Source organism: Polypterus senegalus, chromosome 14 (genome assembly GCF_016835505.1).
Source record: "Polypterus senegalus isolate Bchr_013 chromosome 14, ASM1683550v1, whole genome shotgun sequence".
Classification (NCBI taxonomy): domain Eukaryota; kingdom Metazoa; phylum Chordata; class Cladistia; order Polypteriformes; family Polypteridae; genus Polypterus; species Polypterus senegalus.
This window is the reverse complement of record NC_053167.1, coordinates 104,745,322-104,771,551: the sequence shown is the minus strand read 5'-3', so window position 1 is coordinate 104,771,551 and position 26,230 is coordinate 104,745,322. Positions and strand designations below refer to the sequence as shown.

Here is a 26,230-nt window from a genome sequence, read left to right as displayed (position 1 = left end):
ATTGGCTACAGAGTGCCGTGCAGACCCTACAAACTACAGTACCTGAGGAAGCAGTCCATTAACATGAACGTAACACTAGTGCTCAAACAGGCGTTCAAGCACAATTCATGAACTGACAGTGCTACTTGTAACCACCATTCATTAGTGTTGCTTAATTGTTTATCATCCCAGAAATACATTTTCATTTTTTATACACATTGATACCACAATTTATATATGCAGTACATTAGCTCGTCTTAGCTTACCATCTAGCTCCTGTTCAAAACTTGGATCTTGACAATTTGCCTGCTGGACCTCTTTGAACTTAGTGCAAGTAGAACAAGTGCAGGAACATTCAGAGTCACAACCACAGTCATTCTAGTTTATGAGAGAATTAAAAGAAAAGAAAGACAGAAATGGATTAATGCAAGTTGAAGTAGCTGTGTAAAATGGCAGTGCAGTGGTTAACGCTGTGCTCACTCATTCACTGTGCAGAGTCTGCACGTTCTCTCCTGCATAATATGCATTTTTCTTCAGTTTTTCTACCTACTGTCATGATATTCCCAGGGCTTCATCTCTGAACTCAATTTCCTATATTTTAATTTGTTAACTTCCCAATCATAACAGTTTATTGCTGTTACTTCTCTTAGAGATACTTTTCATTGTCATTGTAATGCAAACAATGAACATTTGCAAGGTAACAGTGCTCTAATGGAATAATAAAATACACAATACAGTATAAGATAAAACAATACAAAATACACTGTAACAGGTAATACAGGGTTGTAAAATACTAAATACAAAATACAATAGAAGTATAAAAATAGATACCAATATAGTGAAATACCATTGTCACACATGTGCACCTGGTGACCACCTTCGAAGCTCGACTGAGGTAAGTAATACCACTCCGGGATCAAGAGATTGTGCTAATGTTCACATTTTCTTCTCTTTCACCTGCAGCTCTAAGAAGCTGCCCAGTGAGGATGCCAAGTCCCACCTACAATATCCAGAACAAGCTCCACCCATTCCAGGCACAGCGCTATGAATCAGGACGGCCCCCAGAAGGTGGCAAATCATTTGGACATGGCCATTGACAGTGACAGAGCTCCTATGCAAATCATTTAACTGCTTATTGAAAATGTAACATTGGGCTGCTGCACCCAACATTTTTGTTGTGTCTTAGTGCAAATGTTATTTTCTTTCCTTTGTTCATTAGCTGGGACTCACTCGGATAGTGCCCCAACTCTCACCTCGTGGTCTGTCATTCCTGGACACCCGATATAGGAAGAAAATAATAAAGCACTATAGTCTTATTTCACTATCATTACTTTAAAATGTTCAATTTTAAGCAATCTTTAAGAGCACTGGGTAGAAGGTGATGATATATAGTATAAGGCACTTACTATACTCATTTTAAGGTTTTGAGAGAGTAGACTGGAACTGAGGATGGCTATAGCTCTTTGAAAGAAAGCCTTTCCGCGATCATTTTGTGCGAGTGCAAATTGTTCTGTAATGTTTGCCAGAAGGTAAAATAGCAAACATACAGTGTCCACGGTGTGTTGCATCCCCAGTGATACCACCAGCCTTCTTGTAATTGGCAAGTGTTGACATCATCCAGGTTCAGTCCCAATGACCACGCACTGTAAATCCGTCCTAGTGGCAGCAGAGTAGCTAGCATACCGCACTGTTGCCCAATAACAGAATATACTTTCCATAGTGCTATGATAAAAACAAAAGTATTAGCAGCTGCTTTGGTAAATGAGCTTTTTTAAAATTCCTTAGAAAGTTTAGTGTTGGGAAATATTCAGGGACCATGCAGACCACCTGAAATCTAAAACTTTCTTCCCATTCCACCTCATTTCCATGTACAGTAGATTCTTACATGGAAGACGTTTGGAACATCCACAATTCTTCCTAGAGATGACCACCCAGCCAAGCTGAGCATTAATGGCAGGAGGGCCACCATATGAGAGATAACTAAGACAAGAGTTGTGGCTGAACTGTAGAGAACCTGTGTGAGGAAGCTTCCAGATAGCCAGCCATCACTGTAACACTCCACATATCTGAGTTTTATGACAGAGTGGTCAGACAGTAGCCTCTCCTTTGTAAAAGACAAATTGAAGCCTACTTGGAGTTTGCAAAAAGGCACCTTAAAGACTCTCAGAATGTGGTATAATGAAACCAAGATTAGTGTCATGTCTGTTGAAAACAAGGCACCGCTCATCACCTGTGCAATGTCATTCGAGGCGTGAAGCATGCTGATATAGAGTTGTTTCTCAGTAGCCGGGACTCAAAGAATAGACAGGGCTGAGAGAAAATTGAGTGAAGCAAAGTACAGAAATACATTATCCTTAATAAAAACCTGCTCAAGAGCACTCTGGACCTCAGGCTGAGCAGAATGTTGACCTTTAAGCAGGGCAATGACCCTAAGTGCAGAGCAAAGACAACCCAGAAGTAACTTAGGCTCAACTCTATGAATGTCCTTGAGGTGCAGAGCCAGAGCCAGGTTTTGAATCTCATTGAACATCTCTGGAGATACCTGAAAATAGCTGTCCACTAACAGTCTGCATCCAACTTGACAGGGCTTGAGAGGATCTGCAGAGAAGACCCCCCAAATCTAGAAGTACAAAACTTATCTCATCAGACCCAAGGAGACTCCAGGCAGTAATCTCCACCAAAAGGACTTCATCTAAGTACAGAGGAAAGGGTCTGAATACTTGTGTCATTGGAATATTTTACCTTTTTCACAGTAGTATTGTGCCAACAGCTTACTCATTCCCAACTGCTAGCAGTGTACCAGACTTTGCTAGTCTTATACTAATTAATCAAAGGTACTTTAAAATGTGATCCTTTGGCTCATGTTATTGCCACGTTCAATGGGGCAGGATAAGTTAAAGTTTACTAGTACCTTACAATCAATCAGAGTCATTTTGGCAAGATTTCATTAGCAGTAGTACATTCCAGTCTTGTTTTATGAGAGGTTACAGAATATCTGTATAATGCTCGGTGTACATTGTGTGATTTTTAAAAGTCATGGGCAAGCGACTATTCACACTGAACAATAGTCGTCAGTCGTACATGTGCACAAACTGTACCAACTTGTTCAGTCTGACTGACATGCCACTTGGGTGCCCAAACAAGATATGTACATGGCTGGACAGTTTTTATCAGGTTAAAAAAAATGATGGCCACAGGCTTATTAAAATGTCAACAAAAAAAAAGAGCTGTGTTACTGAATATTGCCATACTGTGCCATGAATGTAAAAGTAAAGGAAACAGGAGTAACCAGACATGTGGGTGGTTGGGGCATAGATAAATATCAGCCTGCCTTTTTTACAGTGAGAATTAGAGTTGTGTGATCTATGTAATTTACCACTGTGTGTATTAATTTGGATTCTTCCAGTTCCTAAGATACCTTTGTCATTGGCCATTTAGTTGTTTGTGTGCTGCTATTTGATATTGACATTTTAAAATCAAAAAATGTGATTTCATGACAGCAACAATACCCAATGTAGAATATTATACTGTGAGCAATTCACAATGAAATTTGATAGTGACATCTGAAAATCAGATCATGAGAAGCACCCACTACAAGACAGCTGAATGAAATTTCTGTCTTAACCAAAATCCTTCTGATCCTACAATATTCCGGTCATGACAGGCAATTGGGCATCACAAATGCTCTCGTACTGCATGTGAAACGATGACCAAAGAAGCTGAAATTTGGGCCAACTCAGAAAAATAATTTGGCTACTACAAACTGGGATTAAAATCATGTGTATGTTCGGCATAAGACCAACAGGTACATTTACGTATTTGGCTGTTGCCTTTATCGAAGGTGACGTACAACATTTATGATACAATTGGTGACATTTCGTTTGGTTTTCCAATTGGAGCACAAGCAGGTCAAGTTACTTGCTTAGGGTCACACAGGGTCAGTAGTAGGATTTGAACCCACAACCTCAGGATTTGCAGTCCAAAGCTTTAACCACTCCACCACACAGTGTGCTGCTTGCCAACTGCACATTGCTCTCCTTTGCAGTAGCTTTCATGTTCATTCATTCATCCATTAGTACTAGGCCTGGATCAGTAATACCTTGGTAGTCTCATACTAATAAATGAAACATTACATTTAATCAGGTGGACAACATAAATACATTTACCATTTTTCAAATTAAACATGTAATGAAATTGTTACAGATATATTTAACCTTTGAGAAGCAAGTGATATAATGAAAAAAAAGAGCTATTTACAAAGACAGTACAGCTGTCCATGATCAAATGAGATTTTGAAAAGAGCAGAATCTATGATTCCAAGAATTAATAAAATAACTGTGGGAGGTCGAGCTTTTAGTTACAGGGAGCCAAAGCTGTAAAATGATCTGCCTGCTCCCATAAGAGGTGCCCCTTCAGTCTCAGGTTTTAAATCCAGGCTGAAGGCCTACTACATTAGTCTAGCCTACCCTGACTAGAGCTGCTGATTAGCCCGGCATACTGCATTTCTGTTTGTTAGTCATTTGTAATCACAATATTTTTAAATTGTTGCTAACCCTCCCCTATTCTGTTTCTCTTCCTGGTATCTGGATGTGGCACTTGGTGCCACTGCTCTATTACCAGGCTGTTTTCCTGCATAAGGAAAAGTCATCCTTAAATAAAGGAGTGTTGGAGTCATCGGATGGAAAGATTCTCTCATCAGATTGAACGGCCAACACAGACTCCACTATGGTAAACCCAGGTGCAGGTAGGCAGCCAGCTGGCTGAGGTCTCTAATTCTGTGACTTTATTTTATTTCTCTTTTATGATTTTAATCTCCACCATTGTCAACTGGCCAAATTTCATCAATTAATTAACTGATAGATAGTGTTGGATTCCATTTATGTTTAATTAGTTTCCATCTTGTTCTTTGTGTGTATTCACAAATCTGTACTTATATGTTAACCAGTTGTGTATTTAGTAATTAGTATAATCTATTCTTGTATTTAAACTGAGAATTGCTCACAGCGCTCTGTGCCTGCAATCATTGAACAGCACTATACAACAAAAGGGGTTTATTGTATTGTATTGTATCTGCGATGATATGCTAGTGCTGCGTTTGGGCATTGTTCCTGTCTTACGTGTGATGCTTATTGCAACAGGCTTCAGGTTTCCCATAACCCTGATCTGGATAAGTGGGTCTGGCAAATGGATGGATAGATGGATGAATGGACAGGTTTTTATCTAACCTGTACCTTTTTCTTTATATAATGTACTTCCTGTTCAATATCCAGCTGTGTGCTTACATATTAATATTGAGTCATTTTTTTACAAGAGATGTATGTCCTGAATTGCTCTTTTTGAAAGACCTCATTAGAAGCCTTCATAAAAAGTCCAGCTCAGGATGTGTCAACTAAGTCGGAAAACCCCCTTTTTATAGGCATTGCTATTGAACTTACAGGAACATATGAATGATTTCTTGCTGCACACCATATGTTAATTACCTAAGGATTATTACAGACATTCAATAAATACCTTGAGACTGAGTTATTTGTATTGTTTATATATGTTTTTTGGATAATGATTAAAATCTCACGCTGTTTTCTTATAGCTGATGACCTTATTTTCATTTGAGGGTATAGGTCTACTTTTTATTGTGTTGTTTATGATTGATATGTATCGGACTGATAAATATAGTGGAACACATTTCTTCTTTTTGTATTCACTAACTGCATTGCCTTATTCAAATAGTTAGATAGCACACACTAATAATGGAGCCTATAACAAATACTTTGAACCTCTAAAGGAAATGCATTCACAGCAAAGTTGCTTTAAGAGTGACTGATCTCGCTCCAAGTTTTCATTTCCCACTCAATTATTTTTTTACACTTTCACCATTTGTTTTCCTGGCATAATCTTCACTGGCCTCTTCATTTTAGTAGTACCAGTTATTTCTCCATAAAACAAAAAACGTTGACTAATGCAAACCACACAAACTCCTACTCATCAGACAACCTAAGCTTTGTATTCCAATTACTGCCTCATTTATGTTTTATCCCGTCTCTTTTTCCATATTTTTTACCTTTCATTTTTCTTAATAAACATGTAGCTGGGATAGACTGAAGGGCCTGCACAAGTCTGGCTGGATGGATGGCCATTAATATATATCTACTAGCTAACCCGCGGCGTAGCATACGCTGCATAATTATCAACGTCTTAAGTCTATGTGTGTGTGTGTGTGTGTCTCTCGCGCCTGTGTGTGTGTGTGTGTCTCGAGTGCCTGTGTGTGTGTGTCTCTCACGCGCTGTGTGTGTGTGTGTGTCTCTCTCGCATGCGCCTGTGTGTGAGTGTGTCTCTCTCGCATGCCTGTGTGTGTGTGTGTCTCTCTCGCGTGCGCCTATGTGTGTGTGTGTCTCTCGCGCGCGCCTGTGTGTGTGTGTGTCTTTCGTGCACCTGTGTGTGTGTGTCTCTTGCACGCGCCTATGTGTGTATGAGTCTCTCGCGCGCGCCTGTGTGTGTGTGTTTCTCTCGCATGCCTGTGTGTGTGTCTTGATTAATGAAAACATTCTTGGCAAATGCTTTCGCTCTCGCTCGAATTGTTGGTGGACGGGGCTCTGTCATGCATATCCCATGGTCTGTCTTGCGTGCCATGGTCGGCCACTTAGTGAATTGTTAGTGGACGGGGCTCTGTGAGTTGGCGAGCGTGGCTCTGTCTTGCCATGGACTTAGTGAATTATATATATAGATTCATTTTCTAAACCCACTTTATCCTGCAGAGTGTCTCTGAAAAGAAAAAAGGGTCACAAGGGAGGACAGGCCCTTGAACAGGCGATCAGTTTGGGTAGACCATGCAAACAAACACCTGGGCAATTCAGTCTTTGCCAGTTTTTGGATCCTGTGAGGAAAGTGATGTGAACACAGGATAAACATGAGACCTCCATCTGAATACTATGAGGTGGAAATGCCAGCTACTGCAGTGCCATACATCCCTAAGAAAGCATTTTGTTACATAATGTAATTGCATTTTAACAATCATTTAATTTTGCTTGACAATTTGCATTTGCCTTTTAGCAATATATCCTAACATTTACTAAATGCAATTATTTTATAACATGATGTTAAATAGATCATTTTAATTACCTTCAGTACATAAAAATGTTTGTTACATTTCACATGATTATATTTTTTTAATTTGTCTTAAAAAAAGAAAACTCTGAAAAGGATTTATGGGTTTATGTTCCTACAAATTTTTCATCATAAGTGATTAAATAAGCAAATTAAATGTTAGGTTAAATAGTAAAAACTGAATATAAATCAAGTGACATCATGTTCAGAATATATAACACACTAGTGATGCTGTATCTGAACTACTGTGTGCAGTTCTGGCCACAACAGTACAGGAAAGACATAGCAGCACTTGAAACTGTGAAGAGGAGAGCAACTAGGTGCATTCCAGGAGTTTTGGACATGTCCTACTCTGCCAAACTCAGAGAATTAAATCTGTTCAGTCTTGAGCAGAGGAGAGCCTGTGGAGACCTAATACAGATCGTCAAAATCCTCAAAGGCACTGATAAAGTAGGTCCAGCACAATTCTTTCATCTTGAACCACATACTCAAGGATACCAGTGGAAATGAAGGGCAAGTGCATGTTGGACTGAAGCCACACTTCTTTATACATAGAGTTGTGGGAATCTGGACAAACGGCTGAGACACGTAGAAGTGAGATATTGAGACATATTAGCTAAACACACAAGCCTGATGGACTGAATGGTCTCTTCTCATTTGTCAAATTTCTTAAGTTCTAACACAAAATGTAAAAATGTGACATCAGTATACCTAAGCTTATGAAATCTCCAGAACTGAATCATTCTGACGTTAAATAGAGAAAACTTTCATCAGACCTGTTTTATTTAACCCCTGCAATATAGAATGAATTGTTGAATACATAAAACACTTATATTAGTCATAACAAACGGCTTTAGAGCTACCTCATATGGAATTTTCTTTTTGACAGTCTTCATTTTGCGAACAAGAGTGAGATAGAATCCAATGCCGAAACAGTTTTTCAGGAACAATGGAGACCCACAACAAAGTAATTTCCCTTTGGAGATAATGGCCACTCGATCTCCAAGGAGATCTGCTTCATCCATGTGGTGCGTTGACAGAATGATCGTTCTCCCTGGAAATGAAAATAAATGAGAATTTATCGCGATAAATGCTTATTAGGCTTGAGTCCATTTCATCCCTTTTTAGACCCATTCATTCCATTTTTGTTAAAAGGTGCCACAGGCTATGCAGGCAGCACTTGATTTAAGGCAGGAGCCAACCCTGAATGATTCTCCTGTCCACTGTATTACATACTCATTCACTCACTCAGTCAAGCCAGGTTAATCTAAAGAAGATAGGAACTCAACCTTCATGTCTTTAATGTATGCACTGAACACAGGTCACGTCAGGCTGGGGAGCATGCACTGGTACAGTGCATTGCCACACCCACAACACGACGAAACAGCTTGGAATCCTGGTTGGCAACCCCCCAGGCAGACATGCAGTCCAGTCCTGTCAAACCCTGCAGAAATGACCTTCTATCTGCTGCAGCCAGGTGTTACGTGGGTATCCCCTTGGTCTTGTCCAGCCGCTCGGGACCTCAACAATGAGGATCCTGTGAACCGGATGACCCTCGGGGAATTGCGCCACATGTCCATAATGCCGTAACTGACACTCCCTTGCAATGCAGGTAATGTGCCCCATTTACGACTCTGTGTGCAAGTTAAACCAGCGGTACCCAAGTATTCTCATAAGAGACACAGTACCAAAGGAGTCTTCATCTCAAGTCACTGGATAGCGTCCATGTCTCACAATCATATAGTAAGACAGGAAGCACCAGAACCCTAAAAGCATGGACTCTCTGCACCACACATCCCTTTCCAGCGACCTCATGACCCCCCAAGCTCTCACAATTCATCTACTGACTTCATAGGAAGAGTCACCAGAGACATGAATGACATTGCTGAGGTAAGTAAACCTCTCAACAAGGTCAACACTCTTTTTCCGCAGACAGACACACTGCTGATGACTGTGCCCAAGAGGCTGAAGGCCTGGTTTACTGACCTGAACACAGGCAAATGAGAAAAAAAATATGGAGACGGGGGAATGTGCAGACTGCATACATACACTTCCTAGGCACTGGATTTCAACTCAGAGCTCTGAAATATTGCTAATAATCTTGCAACAATATTGCTGAACAAAAACGTAATGCCACCTAATAATTGTATAAATTGTGTAATCTACATGAATTAATCATACTGGACGTGTTTCAACAAATTAGGAAATGTATGATCAAATAATCTTGATTCATTAACATCTCTTCCAGGCTGCATTATTTTCTCACACTAGGCACTAAATTTGACATGCTGGTCTAAGTTCATTCATGCTTCAGACAGAATATAGTTTTAAAAAATAATATAATACAGACATACTGTCTGAGGCAATGTTATAGCTGCAGCAGCCAGTGTAGTCTCCAATAAAATGTTCATTTTAATATAACATGACTTTTAGGACATCCTCAAAATGTCATAAAGTGTTAAAGTACATAAGCGTAATAGATGCACCTCCATACTTTGGCAGATGGGCATAAAAGACTTTGCAAATAATGCAATATTTCCTGGATCAAACATTGTCCAGAATATTTACATTATACATAAACGAATATCAACATATAATTTATAAATAATACAAACAATGTGGCATCAATGACATGCTACTGTATATTGAAGTAGATGGAATTACCTGAGCGGTATTTAAGTAGCAGGTCCCAGATGGATCTCCTTGAATAGGGATCAACACCAGAAGTGGGCTCATCCAAAATGACCACCTTTGAACCTCCAACAAAGGCCATAGCAACAGATAACTTCCTTTGCATACCACCTGAAACAATTTCAAATTAAATGAAAGCACGTGCAGTTATATTTAAAATCCCTTAAGTAATAATAAAAAGCAAGTGGGCTTCACATGTTTCAGATACGTCTTTGATAGCAATGGGAATGAACAGCAGACACTTCAATATTTGAGGCACCCAACACGAGGCCTGATAACCCCTCTGACTAATGAAGAACATCAGTTTCTCAGAGATCACTGCAAGTGCCTTTGGTCCTTGCCATACTGTTACCATAAACCTGAACACCAGACTGAACTGCCAAAGAATCTGTCTTTCTATAGAGGACGTACTGTAGCTTTTCCTGGCCATCAGCTGATTAAGTGCACTTGACTAGCAGCACATTTGTTAGTTGCCTTCTTAACTGATATGGAAGCTGTAAGGATGTATTTACTTTTCCATACATGGTTGTTTCTTAAATATTTGCTGAATAAATAATGGAAAAAGTGAAATGTGCTGTTGGCAACCTGTAATTAGATTTATTTACACCGAGGCCTTGGCGAGCCCTGGTTTGTAAAACCCTACACCTTAAAGAAGGAATAGGCTGTGCTGGCATTTTCACATCACTGTATGCTATGGACACTGTATATCAGCAGCTAAGAAAAGATTCTAAGCTATCACAGTTCAAAATTACAGTACACTTAAGAAAGGAAAGGACAACTGGGGTGTTAGTCACATTATTTCCATTTCAAAGCTAGTGGGGACAGTGCCTCCATTTATACTTGAAAGTAGATCCACATGGGGTCCTCAATGCAAGGAAGTATACTGAGGAATTGATCCTCCTCTGTGAGTTGCACTTGGCATTGATACCAAAGCAAACATGTCACTCTTGGAAAGCTCTCTTGTAGCCAGAAATGGCTGCAGTTCTCAAAGGTTTAGTCCACACTATCATGCATAAATGTTGAAAACGCTGTTTTCATTTTAAACGTTTTCCATCCACACTCGCATTTTCTGATCAGTATGCAGAGGGGAGATGCGGGGTATGTTGAGCGGAGGATGCTGGGGTTGGAGTTGCCAGGTAGGAGCTGGACGTGCATTTCATTTAGTTACCTGTTCTCATTAAACAATAAAATTGCTGAGGGAACAAATAATCTCTTATATCTGGACATTCTGATTTGATATTGTAAGAGTCTATTTAACCCACAGAGCTAAAATTCAATATACAGTGTTGTTGGGTGTGTGAGATTGTTGAGGATTTAAGAACCAGGTCCTCATATAGCTGTTGCACTGATTGTTTCTTCCCAGCATTGTTGCTTTAATCTGACACTGAAGTTTGACTTTGTCTTGCGCATTTATGTTGCCAGGGCCATCTTACCAGCATCATAGGCTCATGTGCAAAGTAGTGTGCTGGGGCTCCTGGTTTGATAGCAAAACAAAAGCATACATAAGCATCAGAAATGTTGTGGGCCCCTATGCTCCTGCGGCCCCCAGCCAGAGCCTGTTTTGCTTATACATTAAGATGGCCCTGCTTGATGTTGTGAAAGACACAGATTTAGCTAAAAAAAAAAAAACTACACTCCGCAGAATGAATAATTAAAACATGCAGAGAATGTGGCACTTCTGGGTGTGGTGGCAGCCCAACAGAGGAAGGCTCAGCCATTCTTCATGTGCTACCTGGCAGTGGCCAAGGGCCCACGGCACCAGCAGGGTTTAGCTTCCATGCTGGAAACCTGTGGCACCATAGAAAGCCAGAGGGGCTGCCTTCTGTCATCCGGGTGGAGGTATTGCCCCATGCACGCTCCTTCAACCCAGTCCTTCCATTATGAAAGCGTTCCAGCCAAGTGGGAGTCCTGGTTGTCCATTACAAAGGACTTTGCACTGCACCATTTGGTAGTCTTCTACATCTTTGATAAAATGCTGACTGGACAGAGTGCCAGCCTTTAAAAGCCCCACCACTTCTGTGTCATCTGCATATTTATAAAGCCCAACACTCATCCTTCTATATAAAAGCAGTCAGGATTGTCCTTCCGTCCCGTGAATGCTACGCAGGCACGGAGTTTCACACACGCCCCGTCCATTTTGCAATGCACGATGGGATTTGTAGTTTCGTTTTTCCAGGTAAAAGATGATTTTCTACTCCAGACTGTGCGATATCTTCTTCTTCTTTCTTACTATATAAAAGCGGTCGGATTGTCCTTCCGTCCGTGAGTGGAAAGCGTCAGCGGTATTCCACTTATCACAGACTTACTACTTGCAACTTGCGATACGAAGCGACATGATGTGAGCAGAGTTCTGGTGCTCCCATTGTTCCTGTGCTTTTGATGCGCTGGAAAAATAGACAAAATTATGTCTATGGAAATAATTAATGTTGATGGAGTACAAATGCCTCACTGCATAGTAAATATCAGGGGGGTTCAAAAGGGCAACCTCAATATAGAAAAAAGTTTAAATTTCATCACAAAAATAACAGAAACTACGAGTATTAAAGTAATACTGCTCAAATGCAATATAACCAAATTAATGAGTTTGTATAAAATATCAAATTGATCTACATATTGAATTGCCTTCAGAAGTGGTCAACTTAAAAGTCGGTCGCCTTAAAAGGCGGATCAGCCTAGTTTGTATTTAAAGTGTGCTGTAAATCAAAATGCAGAAAATAATGAGCAAAAAACAAAATGGACTTCTTTGACTGGTCAGACGATGAAGTGCAACTGCTTCTAAAAGTTACGAGAGAGCATAAGGTTACCAAAACCATGGAAAGTACAGATTGAGGGGGTCTGCTAAATTAAATACTTCAAAATATTTGAGTATTTCAAGATGCAGCTTATGCCAAGACATTAGGAAAGGCCAATCATGAAAGCATAGTTGAGCTCAAAAAGGGAATTATCAGATCAACACATTCATAAAATCTCTGTTTTGCTGGTCAGTATTGCTATGCAAGACCTGCCATTTTCAAATGTACTCATTTGGGAGATCACTTTCAAAATGATATGGTTTTAGTGCTTAAAAATTCCATTTTAGTATGAAAAGAAGTATTAAATGAATGAAAAATATGTGTTTTCTATTGTGTGTTTGCTAGTTTTCTGATAATTAATCCATCCATTATCTAACCCGCTGAATCCGAATGCTAGTCCCAGGATTGGTATATGTCTAACCTGCATGTCTTTGGATAATTAATGTTCAATTAAAATCTCTACTGAACATCATTGCTTGAAATAGTAAACTGATGGAATCCTTGCCATTAGTCTGATTCTGGCCACTGGCCTAAGTGGAAAGTGGAACAATGGTCACAACTTGAATACTCACACAAGTACATTTATGTGTCTGGTGTTACATACAGCCTGGGTGTTATAGATAGTTTTTTGGAATATCATCTCGTTTTAGCAAGAGCCCCTCCCAGGACCATGTCTTTGAGGCCTTTATTTGACATGTACCCTGACCCCAGTGGATCTATTAAGCTTTAACTGTATGACATTATGTTGCAGGTTGGGTTACAGAATAAGAGGAAGTGCTCAGCCTATTGCTGCTATAATGCCTGGGAGGTTGAAGGAGGTGATGTGAGTGACATCAACAGGATAGGCAATAACTAAAGTCAAGGAGGCAGGCATCATTCTTTATACTGGGAGACAGGAGAACATGCATTGACCTTTTATGAACACAAACCAAACTTGTAGAGAAAGAAACAAGCATTTTATAAACACTATAAATCTTTCAGCTTTTTCTAATGATAAAAGGTATAGCAAAAAAGCAGAACAGTGCAGAAACAAAGTCAATGACCAGAAAAGGGTAAGAATGCCAAAGAACAGTCAAAATAATAATTGTCTACAGCCTAAAATCAAAGTCAGGAATGAACAAGCAGAAGGTCCTTTCACAATCTGGATTTAATGCCCGGATTAATAACAAAACGTAGATTGGTTTTGTTTTAGAAATTGATTCCAATATATTGATGTATATGTTACCCTACGGGCGGCACGGTGGTGCAGTGGGTGGTGCTGCCTCCTCGCAGTTAGGAGACCCGGGTTCGCTTCCCGGGTCCTCCCTGCATGGAGTTTGTATGTTCTCCTCGTGTCTGTGTGGGTTTCCTCCCACAGTCTAAAGACATGCAGGTTAGGTGCATTGGCAGTTCTGGATTGTCCCTGGTGTGTGCTTGGTGTGTGTGTGTCCTGCAGTGGGCTGGCGCACTGCCCGGGGTTTGTTTCCTGCCTTGCGCCCTGTGTTGGCTGGGATTGGCTCCAGTAGACCTCCGTGACCCTGTAGTTAGGATATAGTGGGTTGAATAATGGATTGGATGGATGGATGTTACCCTACCACCCTTTATTAAAGGAACCCAGTAATGATAACATGTGAAACAACACTGGTGAGCACAAGGTTGGCAAATGGCAGAGTTAAAAACACAAATAGCATTAAAATTGTAGTGTGATAATATCAATGATAAAAAACAAACAAGTAGAAAAAAAAATAAAAAATTACATTCATTTTCCAAACCCGCTATATCCTAAGCAGGGTTGTGAGGAAGCTGGAGCCTTACCCAGCAAGCATAGGGTGAAAGGGCAGAACCAATCACTGGACAGGGCACCAGTCTATGGCATAATAAGGTAAAATTTGAGCAAAATAGAATCCCAATTTGGTTTTGGCGTGTTTTGACTATTTTTGCACTTTCTATGGTTAGTTTGGGTTCCGTTTTTTTTTTTTGCTGTGCACTTGCTAAGTATTAGAAATCATGGACAGAACTTTCAAACCTTAGTGACCTCTTTTTGTTTGGTGATTGCAGGTAAACCACTTAGTGCCCTGATTGATATTTTCCATATGAAGTTTTAGTTTAGAGACTGACAGCAAATAGGATTGCTCTTCTGGTTTCGACTTTAACTGCACTCTTGACTACATCTCATCTTCTGCTCCCTTATTCAGTCCATCCTGCGTCACACCATGAAGGTCAGGACATCCAGACAGCCAAAACAAATTTAGTTTTGACAATGGCCACCATTGAATTTACTTATATTTACTACTTTTAGTTCTTGATCTGATTTGGTTAGTATTTTACCCTTCTAGTTTCTTCTATTCTTGTAGAACAGGGGTGGGAAACTTTGGACCTGGAGGGCCACAGTGGCTGCAGGTTTTTATTTCCACACAATTACTTCATTAGAAAGCAATCCTTTCCAATTTCAGATGTTATTTCATTTTATGGCTTGTTAGTCTGCAATGTTAGGTTCTTATATAATAGATTTTTTTTTCCTTTCCAAGGTTATCATCCAAATGATTTGAACCATAAAGCAGATAATTTTCAGTCTGTCACATTTTTCTCTTAAGTGTTCTGTTAAACAAAATAGTGCCTGATGAATCCACGCAGGCATAAATGGAAGCAAGTTAGATGGAGAACTTTGTCGTTTGCATCTTTGTGCTAACAAGAAGCCATTAAAAACAGTAAATGCAGCTGTTTAATACTGAAATAAGCAATTAAGAGTGGGGAACTTTAACAAGCGAGACCACTGAAATGAAGCAATAAGCACTTCATCAGCAATAATTGACTGGGTTACAACAAAAACCTGCAGCCCTAGTTTTAGGAGAATCATCATTATATCTTATCACACCACTGCCGTATCCAGGTAAGAGCACCGTCATTAACATCTTCATCGGTGCATGTAGGGCCTCGGGAACATTCATGGAGAATGTGGTCCATTGTTTGGGTGGGCTCACCACAGGGACATTCAGCTCTTGTTGTTAAATAGGTTTTGCCCACCTTTGACTTAGCTCGGTTAAGTGTGACCCAGTCTTTCCTACATAGGGATGTTTTTGAGGTGTAGGAAGAGCTTCACTGGGAAGGCTACGGTCAGTCTCTCGCCACCTTTCGAGCCTATGTGTTGTGGATTGCTTTGGATTAAGGGGTTCCACTGTGGCAAAGCTCCAACGAGAAGGCAGTCGCTGATTTACCTCCTGGTGATGGTTAAGTGGGTGTCTGGAGTTCATCATTTGCTTGAACCTTTCTACTCTCGTATATGGGGAGGTGCGATCCCGGAGAATAAAAGGGATTTGAATGACTGAATGAATCTCTTAACATGCTCTGTTACAGGCTAATGATGGAACAACGGTTTTAATTTCTGAAAAAAAAGCTAACTGGATACCTGACAGATTTTGAGCTTCTTCATTCCGTTTGTGTGGAAGCCCAATGTCTTTTATCATATCTTCCACCTCCTTCTCAGCTTCTTCCTTGGTTTTTCCTTTCAGCCGGGAGTAAAAGTAAATATGTTCAGTGACGGTCAAGCTGTAAAGATAAACACAATATTAAAGAAAAAAAGTCTTTCCGTTGTTGGTTTAAGTTGAGTCAGTCCTTCCAGGAAACAACTTAAAGTTCAAAGTGATTTTTAAACATTTATGAACTAATAATGGAAACACTTTACTTACTGGTGGAAAAGAATGTTGTATTGTGGACACATGCCCATTGACTGCCGGATGGTGTCTATTTCAGTGCAAATGTCTTTCCCGTTGATGTAGGCAGTGCCTGATGTTGGGGGGTATAAACCTGTGAGCACTGACCTGAAAAGAAAACACCATTTTGTTTTTAATTTCTCTACCATGCATATGATACTCAAATTTTATTCCCCTAAAACATAATAATAATTTCTACGGAAATGCTATGGATGTCCTTAATTTTCCAGATCACGAGGTGGCGAAAACTGAAATCCTATTATTTGGTTGCATTAACTCACATATGGGTCATGGCCCTCCGGCTATGTAACCTAAAACTAAACATAGCCCCCCATTGTTTTTAAATTTGATAAGTAAATAAATTAGTTTATTAAAGCAGTAATTCTTACAGTTAGGAATCTTAAATAATTTAATCCGTTTTTATCTATTAATTAGTTTTTCAGAATAATACATGCTTTTAAATCATCATGACTTGACTGCTGCAATTTGCTCTACACAGGAGTTAGTCAGGCATCTCTCTCTTCAATCAAAAATTAATGATATTAGAAATAACAATATCTCCCCAACACTAAGGATCCCCTAAACCCCAACATTGCAAGTATCAGATAAATTCGGTCCAAAATTAAATGTTTCTTGATAAATTTCAGCTGGTAAATGCCATTTGACACCATTGATCACAACATGCCTGTATTTTGTTAGTTGTGGGAATTACAACTCGAACAGGCTATGACACACAGCTGTACTTACACCCGATTCTAAGTAGTATGATCATATATCACCAATACTGGCCTTTCTCCATTGACTACCAGTTAGGTTTAGAATTGACTAAACAGTTCTTTTATTTGTGTTCAAACCCTTAGCTGGGCTAGCACCACCATATTTCACTGATCTTTTACACCTTCAGAAGCTGTCTGGATCGCTCAGATCCTCAGTTCAGTTTCTTCTAGATGTATCAATATCTAGACCACAGGTGTCAAACTCCAGGCCTGGAGGGCTTTCATTTTTCTATTCTTTAATATGCACTTTGAGCTACTGTGGTTGTTGTTGTTGATGCTGATTTTCTTTCTAACCCTTTTCCTAATCAGTGTCCAGTTTTCACTGCTGATTAACTTCTTTCCCCTCTATTTTAATAGCCCTGTTTTTAAGGATCAAGTCTTCTGAATGAATTCTTTTCTTCATTAAATGACAGCCAAACAGAAACGAGACATGAAACAAGCCAACAGACGAAGAGCTAATTTGGGGCTTCAAACTCCAACCAGTTCCTTAATGCGAAGCCGATTCCTGCTGTTAATTAAACCCCTTATTCAATTCCATGGCTTGTTACTGCTCTCTTTCTGCCACAGCAGACATTTGCAAAACTGTTGATATTCAGTTTTTTTCTAAGAACTCCTAAAATGTTTTGGTAACCTGAGGGATCAACCTTACTGAGATGTTCATCATTATTTTCAGATTTTGTTTGATGGGTACAGGTGAGCTGGTCATGCCCTGCTTGTTTTATCTCATTACTGTCTGGATGCTAATTAAGGAAAAAACAACTAAGAGGCCTGAGTCAAGCTAATTAAAGCTAAGGCTAAAGAAGTTAATTAGCATCAAAAACTGGTCACTAAATAAGAAGATGGTTAGAATGAAAACCTGCAGCCACTGTGGCCCTACGGCACTGGAGTTCGACGCCCCTGATCTAGACTGAAGCCTAGGGGAGACTGTGGGTTTTCAGTGGTCACCTCCAAGATTTTGGGATTCTCTGACCTTTTAATGTTAGGTCAGCCTCAACACTGGCCGATTTTAAATTTAACCTTATTTTTATTCCCTGGCTTTTATTTGAGTATTGCATTTGTCTTGCTATTAATACCATACTGTATTTTATTGTGGTTTCTGTATCTTTGCATAATGATTATTGTGTGTGTTCTGATTTGTTCATTGCATGGCACTTTGGTCAGCAACTGTTGTTTTTAAGTCCTATATAAATGAAAAGACAAAGACACAAGGCTGGAATCATCCCTGGATGGGTCAGCAGCTGATACAGTAGATAGCACTGCCGTCTCACTACTCCAGAGTCTTTGGTTTGAATCCTAGTCCAAACACTACCTGTGTTCAGTATGATGCCATTTTTCTATAGAAATTGTTTTTTTCCTCCAATATTCTAAAGGCATGCATGTTGAGTTAATTAGCACTCTATCTATATTTCTCTCATTGGACTGAGACTTTAAATCTGCCCAGCATTAGTTCTTGAGAGCCGCTTCTTGGGCCAGCAGCCCTGCCAACGTTGCATTATACTTTAATGTCCATCTAAATAACCATGTAGACTTAACAATTAATTTTCTAACTTCAATTACAAGGCAGCAGAGCTTTATATTTATATACAATATGTTATAATGTATTAGAACATTTGAATTGAGCATTTTCATGAAATATTAAAGTAAAACACGTCAAGCAAAGAGAGCTTACAGCAGTTGTCACTTGCATGAAATCCAACTTAATAATGCACTATTTGATTAACTCTGACGGGTTTAGTTTTATAATTATGAATTATCCTTGGTGAGGCAGTAGGTAATGCTGATGCTTTATAGATGCAGTGTCTTTGGTTCAAACTCTGCGCTGGGTCATTGTTGGTGTGCAGTTAGCTCCTTTTGCCTCTATCTGCATGGAGATTCCTCTATGAACTCAGGTTTCGCAATGTTATTTTATTTATTATCCCTTAATGTGTCAAATGTTGATAATATCTACTATATTGTATTATTAAAATATGTTGCTATTAGTATTTATTAATAGAAGCATTCACTCATATAATAAGAGCCAAGTATAACACATTTAATGAATATTACATGAAAGTAACATGTTGAGAAGAAACTATTCAAATGACTGACTACCAATTTGAAGTTTACTTCAAACTTAAACATTTTTTTTTTCTACAAAAATTGTGATAAAACTTGATTAAAGACTGTGATTCATTATGTGAATGTATTCTTGCCTTTTTTTGTTCTTTTTGATATCAGGTACTTAGGAGTGCTTATATAATATATTAAAAATATTTCACCTGCTTGGAAGTTTTCACATTTTATGGTTGTAATACATTAAATTACAATTGATTTAATTTGGCTTTGTTGACACTGATCAACTGAAAAAGAGTCTAGTGAAAGTGAAAACAGAAAAATTAATTATACAAATATAAAACGCAACATAATTGACGACTTAAGTATTCACCCTCTTTAATATGACACACCTAAAGCATTAGTGGTGGAGCTGATTGGTTTAAGAACTCGCATAATTAAATTAGATTTAGATTTTAAAGGGGAAATTTTAAGGAATTAGGCAGCAGAAACAAAACAAGAAAGACACAGACTCACAGGACAAATAATACAATGAATCAATAGATAGATATACTGTAATTAAATAAATAAATACATGAATATATATAATAAAGAAATAGCTAAATGAACTTGAAGAGTATAAGCATTCAGTCCAGGATGTCTGGAGAAGAATCCCCTCATAGCAGCCTGCAGAAATAGAGGCAAAGTGTTCAATGGAGATCACCTGTCTGGGCTTTCCAATGATTTCAGTATAAATGCACCTTAAATGGAAGGGCCAACTTGTGGTGAGTCACTATGGTGGCCTAACTTACACAATGAAGACCAAAGAACACTCCAAGCAACTCCGTAAAAAACAGAAGTCAAGAGATGGACACAAGAAAATTTCCAAGTCACTGAATATTGATTGGAGTCCATCTAAATTGATCTTTACGAAATGGAAAGAGTATGGCACAGCATTAAATGAGTCTAGAGCAGGCGATCTACAAAAACTGAATAATCGTGCAAAAAGAAGACTAGTTAGGGAGGCCACCAAGACACTTATGACAACTCTGAAAAAGTTACAACCTCCAGTGGCTGAGACCGGGGAGGCTGTGCAGACAACAGCTGTTACCTGTGTGCTTCACCTGTTGCAACTTTATGGGAAAACATCAAAGATGAAGCCATTAATAAAAACAAAGTACATGATATCTCAGCTAGAGTTTGCCAGAAATGGGAGAAGTCAGCTGGAAGAAGGTTCTATGGTCAGATGAGACCAAAACAGATTTATTTGCCTCTCAGATTAAATTCAGTGTTTGCTGTAAGCCAAACAATGCACAATATCAGAAACACATCATCACCACTGTGAAACAGTGTGGTGGCGGAATCATGCTATGGGGATGTTTTTCTGGAGCAGACCCAGCAAAATGCAGGGAAATCCTGGTGGAAAACCTGACGCAGTCTGCAAAAAATCTACACCTTGGGAGATGATATAGTTTCCATCAACACAACAACCCCAAGCATTAAGCCACAGCTACACAAGAATGGAACAAAGATAATAATGTTAATGTCTTGGACTGGCCGAGTCTGAGTCCAACTATGAATTTGTGTCTGGACTTGAAAAAGACTGTTGACTCATGACCTCCATGCGGCCTGACAGAGCTTGAGCCGTTTTGTAAAGAAGAATGGGGAACATGGCAGTGCCTGGATGATCAGAGCTGACATACTATAGGCCTATGCACACAGACTGAAAGCTGTCATGGCTGACAAAGGTGAATCAACTAATTCAGACTCGAAGGAGGTGAATACTTATACAGTCAACCATTTTGTATTTTATATTTGTAGTTAATTTAACCACTTTAGAGAGTTCTGTCTCCACTTTGATGTTAAAGACTGTTTCAGTGTTGATAAGTGGCATAAAAACTACAAAGTATGTAAGTCCAACATGATTGAATGTGGTATAATACTGATAAAACTTCTAAGGAGTGGAATATTTTTATAGGCACTATATTTTCATTTTAAAGGAAAAAATTAATAAGTTTCTTATTTTTAAACATTTCTCTGCACAATAAGGTAAGACTTTTTTAAAAAGTTGAAATGTTTTTTTCACATTAGCCATTGTGATACAATTAACCACCACTTTCAGATCAGTATAAACATTCTGCATGGTTTTAACCAGTAGCCTTACATAGTTGTTGTTTTTCCAGCTCCATTGTGTCCTAAGAAAGATGTGATCTGCCCTTCATAGAAGGTGATGTTCAGGCCATCCACTGCTGGCCGGCTGGCACCGTGGAAGCTCTTCACTAAATTCTGAACTGACACACCTACTACCAGGCCCAAGGGGTCAGTCTCAAAAAAAGGGTTAGCTGTAAAGAACACAAGAAAAATGAAAGAAGCCTGAATGAAACATTCTGGTTTATAACACTTTTCTAGCTGATGAAATTTAAAGACAGAAAAAAGCTCACAGGCAAAATCAAGGAAGCTGGAAGCAGCAATCAGAGCTGACATCTGCTCACATATAATGTTATTTATGGGCTCAGTAAAATCCAAACAATAAAATATGTTGACAACAAAACATTTTTTTTCTTTCCTACCTCTAATTATTTTCTACTGCAGTGCACACCCATGGTTTATTTGATTAGTTATGTGTTCAATGATCAAAGGCTTCATCGTTTTTTTATTTGCCTACTGCTACAGCGTGATGAATAGGGTGCTGAACTGAAATAATAAATGTATCTCTAGAAAAGGATCAAAAAATGATTTGTTTTCTCCTGTCTTTGTGATAAAACATCAAACTGGTAAATGATGAGTATATAAAACACAGTTGGAAGGTTTTTTTCTTGACAAATTCTAGTATCACAATAATCTTTTAAATATTGTTTTAAACGTAGATAGGCTGTATGTAATACAAGGGAAAACTCATCATTTTTTCATTGTTTTTTTTTTCTATGTTGGTTTCACATAAAATAAAAACATTTGTATGGAATAAATAGGAAAAAAAAACACACACACACACACACACATACATGAGCACCAAAAAAGGAACAAATGAAATGTTTACTAACTCCACCAGACCTAACTAAAAAAGGTGAAAGTTGGAGGCAAGCACTCCTGGCCCATGTCCTCCAATACACTCAGAAATAAAATTTATCCCAACAGTCACACAACCTCCTCCATTATTAGATCGCTCTCGTGTGATAAGTGGTCCGTGGCACTGTGCTGAATTTAAATAAATAATTGCGCCCTGCAAGAGTGAAGGCTCTAATCGGACGTGAGCGAGCTTTGCTCTGAGGTTGACTGGGGGACACCTGCCTGATCATGAAGACACGTGCGAGTGAGCATGTCAGGCAGGTGCCTCATTAATTCCTCGGAAGACGTGGCACGTTCGCACCTGTGTGCCATTAGGAGCATTAGTATAAGAGTAGCCTGCATGGGACAGAAGGCGAGAAGTGAAAGACAGAAGCAGAACCGTGAGAAAAACATTGAGAGGAGAAGCAGGATGACCCAGCCAGTCAGGGCGTAAAATGCAGCACAGTGAATGTTCTCACAATGGATTGAAGGATTGTCACTCTGGGGGAAGATTGTCTCCACTGATTTATTCTTGTGGAGTGGGAGTGATCAGAGTGGAGTCCTACCCCAGGGATCTGAGGTACGCCAGGGCTGTAAGAAGGAAGACAGGAGGACAATCAACCCCGAGCAGTGCAGCCGACGCCACTTCTGGCAGCCAAGACGGGAGTCAGTTTGGTGAGGACCATGGCTGCTAAAGTCTCCGCCAACTGAGCGAGCAATGGGTGAGCTGGGGAGATGAAGAGGGCATTGTGCTGGGCTCATCTGAGTAGAAGGCACATTGACCCAATGACTGTTGATTCTTATTCTCATTTTAAGTCTTGCTTTTAAACTCATGGTTTTTCACTGTTTTATTGGATTATTTATATTTTGAGAGATCTGTACTGTTTTGGACACTTTTTGTTTTTTTTTTGATGGCTTTAATAAAAGCACCAAGGCATTTTTCACACCTACCCCTTGCTATGTGCATGCATGTCCTCATTTGCTACACTCATCCCTTGATTACATTACTGGCGGTAGAGGGTTTAAGAGGCTCCTCGGAAGGACCCAGTAGTGGGGGCTGATCCACGTCACATCTCAATGGCTGCACGTCAACGCTCCAGATTTATAATTAGTAAATTCAGCATCAGTGCTCACTTCAAAGAAGTAAATACTGTAAGGACATCAGTCAAATTTCAGAGATCGGAAACAAATAGGGGGTTGCCATCTTTACAGGTGAGGTCTTCTAGTCATCAATTTGATGATATCTTCCATTCCTCAAAAAGATTTGAGAATTTCAAAAAAGTTTCAAAGCAAATATCATTTATATTTGTGACCACTGCTGACTTTGTCTGAAACTTTTTCCATTAAAAATGTACATGATATCAGACTGAGAAATATCAACAGCTCAAAATGTGTTGATGAATATCTGGAAGCCAGCTGTTCTAAAGTTTAAGTGACCAAATATGGTTCAAACCCAACTTTAGTATTTTAGGACTGTATTAAAAGTGACTTCATTGGACCTTTCCACAAGTTACTTATGTCACAGAAATATCCACACACTGACTATAATGTCTAAATCTGTTGAAATTTCAATTCTATTCCCATACTTTTTATATACTACATATGGAGGAAGTAAACACTCCCTTACCATCCAATTCCAGTAAGCAGTCTTCATTAGTGATGGGTCATTCTTGAACGATTTGTTCATTTTGAACGGTATCTTTAATGTGACTCGGGAAGAACGAGTCGTCTCGTGGGAGTGATTTGTTCAGTCGCGCACGCACATTTACGCAACTTCCTATAGTTTCTGTATTGGAATTATTGATTCACCTGTTTCGAGTCTTCGGGTTTTTCGAGTCGTTCATTCATCACGTGACAGCCCCATAAGCTTAACCAACTCAGTCTGAGCCAGAAACAGAATTGATTAGTTCATTCCTCGAGTCTTTAGAGTCGTGCGTTCTTTTGTCACGTAGCCAATTACCGGCTCAGTTCCTCAGTCAAATACTAACGTAAAATGAAAGAATTAATATTTTCTGTTTCTTATAGCATTATAGTTTTGTCTTGTTTGTAGTGTGATCAACATTTGTGTAAGCAGTAGATGTGTTAGGGAGGTAACAGGTAACATTTTAATTATATTTTGCTAAAATGAACGAAATGACTCAAAAAAAGATTTGTTCATTTTGCTAAACGAGACTCAAAGGTCTGAGTCGGTAAAATTATTTGAACTTCCCATCACTAGTCTTCATCTGTCACTTGATAGCTAAAGATCACAAAACTCTTGTTAATGTTAGTCTAAAATAAAGTACACGATAAGGAATCACATAGCAAGTCATGTGCCATCCAGTTGTCACAAATGTGACTACAGTCTTGTTGTGGTTTAAGACAACTGCAATGGTACGTGTGCCAAAAACATCTATTCTGTTCTGCCTTAATGACCACTGGCCCACCACAGTGAATAAACACTGACATCCTACAAAGCTATTGTCTCAGCCCATTACTCTGCACCTTCCTTACCTATGACTTTGTGCAAAATAAGAGATTAATAGCATCAGATTTGTGGGTGATACCACCTTGATTGTCCTCATTAGCAATGATGATAAGTTCGCTTACAGGATATAAATTCAGAAAATGTTTATGTCATGTTGTGACAAAAATCTCTACCTGAAAATCAAAAAGGCAAAGATTACTGTTGTGGACTTTAAGAAAAGCAAAGACATTCACACTCCTCTTTACATTAATAACTTTCCTATTGAAGCATTCTATAGCTTTAGATTTTGGAAGTCCACCTCACCAAATCCCTCTCATTGCTTTTGCACGCAGCCTACAACCTCAGGAAGGCCCAGCAGAGGCTTTTTTTTCCTGAAGAGAATAATGAGCTTTGAGGAAGGAATTAAATCACTAGTGAACCTTTAATAAGGTTGCCAGACGTCCTTTATATACGGGACATGTCCTATATTTGATCATTTTGTCACCTGTCCCACTACTGACCTTTCAGGGACACCCAACTGTCCTGTATTTAGTTCATTTTCAAATTTCGGAATAAAAAAATATTTTTACTACCTTCTTACAGTACTTAGTTGTAACTTAGTTGTATAAGTAATATACTTTCTTTTCTCTGATTCCCTTGATGAAAACAACCCAAATGTAACGAGGAAGTTAGTGTTTACTACCTGTTTGCAACTTGTTCAGTTGCTCTGGTTGGCTGAGGACAGCGACACTCTTACTGTTTTGCTCTCCAGCCATGCTGCTGTGCAGTTCTGTATCAGCATTGCAATATACAATGACTGTCAACAAAGTGTGGTGTATGTAATTGCACTTACAGTAAATAATTTTCAAATGATTTTCCTTTAGTTTTCCTCATAACCCATTAAAATCCTTGCTCTATGTTTTTAACATACTGTATGTCTCTACTTTTATATAATATATTGGTCTGGGTGTGTAGGGGGCATGTATAAATGTATATATATAGTAATATAGAGAGAGATTTTAAGAGTGCCCATATTTCTAATTTTCTAATCTGGCAACCCTAACCTTTAATACTCTGACAAGTTGCATGACTGTGGCAACCTGATGTCCCAAGATCGCAAACTACTTCCGAGGATTGTCTAAGTTGCCTCTAAAATCATCGGAGCAGATCAGCATCAGCCACAGACTGTTTCTACCATCCACTGTTAGAGGAGGGCTAGCCTGTTATTTCAAATGCAAGCTATCTAGCTCATGAACTCTTTTAAAGCAATAAACTGACCCAAAACATATTTTTTATAAGAAACTCCCCGGAAGGACTTGCTAGCGAGGGGCCGACCCATATGTCATATCTCAATGGCTTACCCCATGAACGTTGTACTGGTGCTGAGAAAACCTTTCAATCTCATGTTATATTGGAGAAAATACATAAGAGAGATTCTCAATAAAAAGGACTGACAGGTGACCAACAATAGACATTGGCAAACACTGCGAACGATGTCCATGTTAAAATAAAAATTGTTACTCATGCCACATAAACCACATGTTATTTATGCAGTCACTAGTTCAAAACATGCAAAACAAATGCATTTTTGCTAAAATGTTGTTAAAGTTACTTCCTGAATTAGCAGCCTGTATGTCAAGTGGAAACTCAAAAACTCATGGGAGACATTTTTTTAAATTG

At 39.1% G+C, this 26,230-nt stretch overlaps 1 protein-coding gene across 1 annotated transcript in view; it reads right to left on the bottom strand.

Annotated features, from left to right (window-relative positions):
- Positions 1-26,230, bottom strand: part of abca4b (ATP-binding cassette, sub-family A (ABC1), member 4b) — a 327,352-nt gene that overhangs the window by 124,042 nt on the left and 177,080 nt on the right. The window contains exons 20-25 of the mRNA XM_039735801.1: positions 21,224-21,401; positions 16,229-16,360; positions 15,949-16,088; positions 9,745-9,882; positions 7,944-8,134; positions 246-357 (exon numbers count right to left, since the gene is read on the bottom strand). Of these exons, the coding sequence (XP_039591735.1) occupies positions 246-357; positions 7,944-8,134; positions 9,745-9,882; positions 15,949-16,088; positions 16,229-16,360; positions 21,224-21,401 (891 nt within the window). The remainder of the gene's footprint in view (positions 1-245; positions 358-7,943; positions 8,135-9,744; positions 9,883-15,948; positions 16,089-16,228; positions 16,361-21,223; positions 21,402-26,230) is intronic.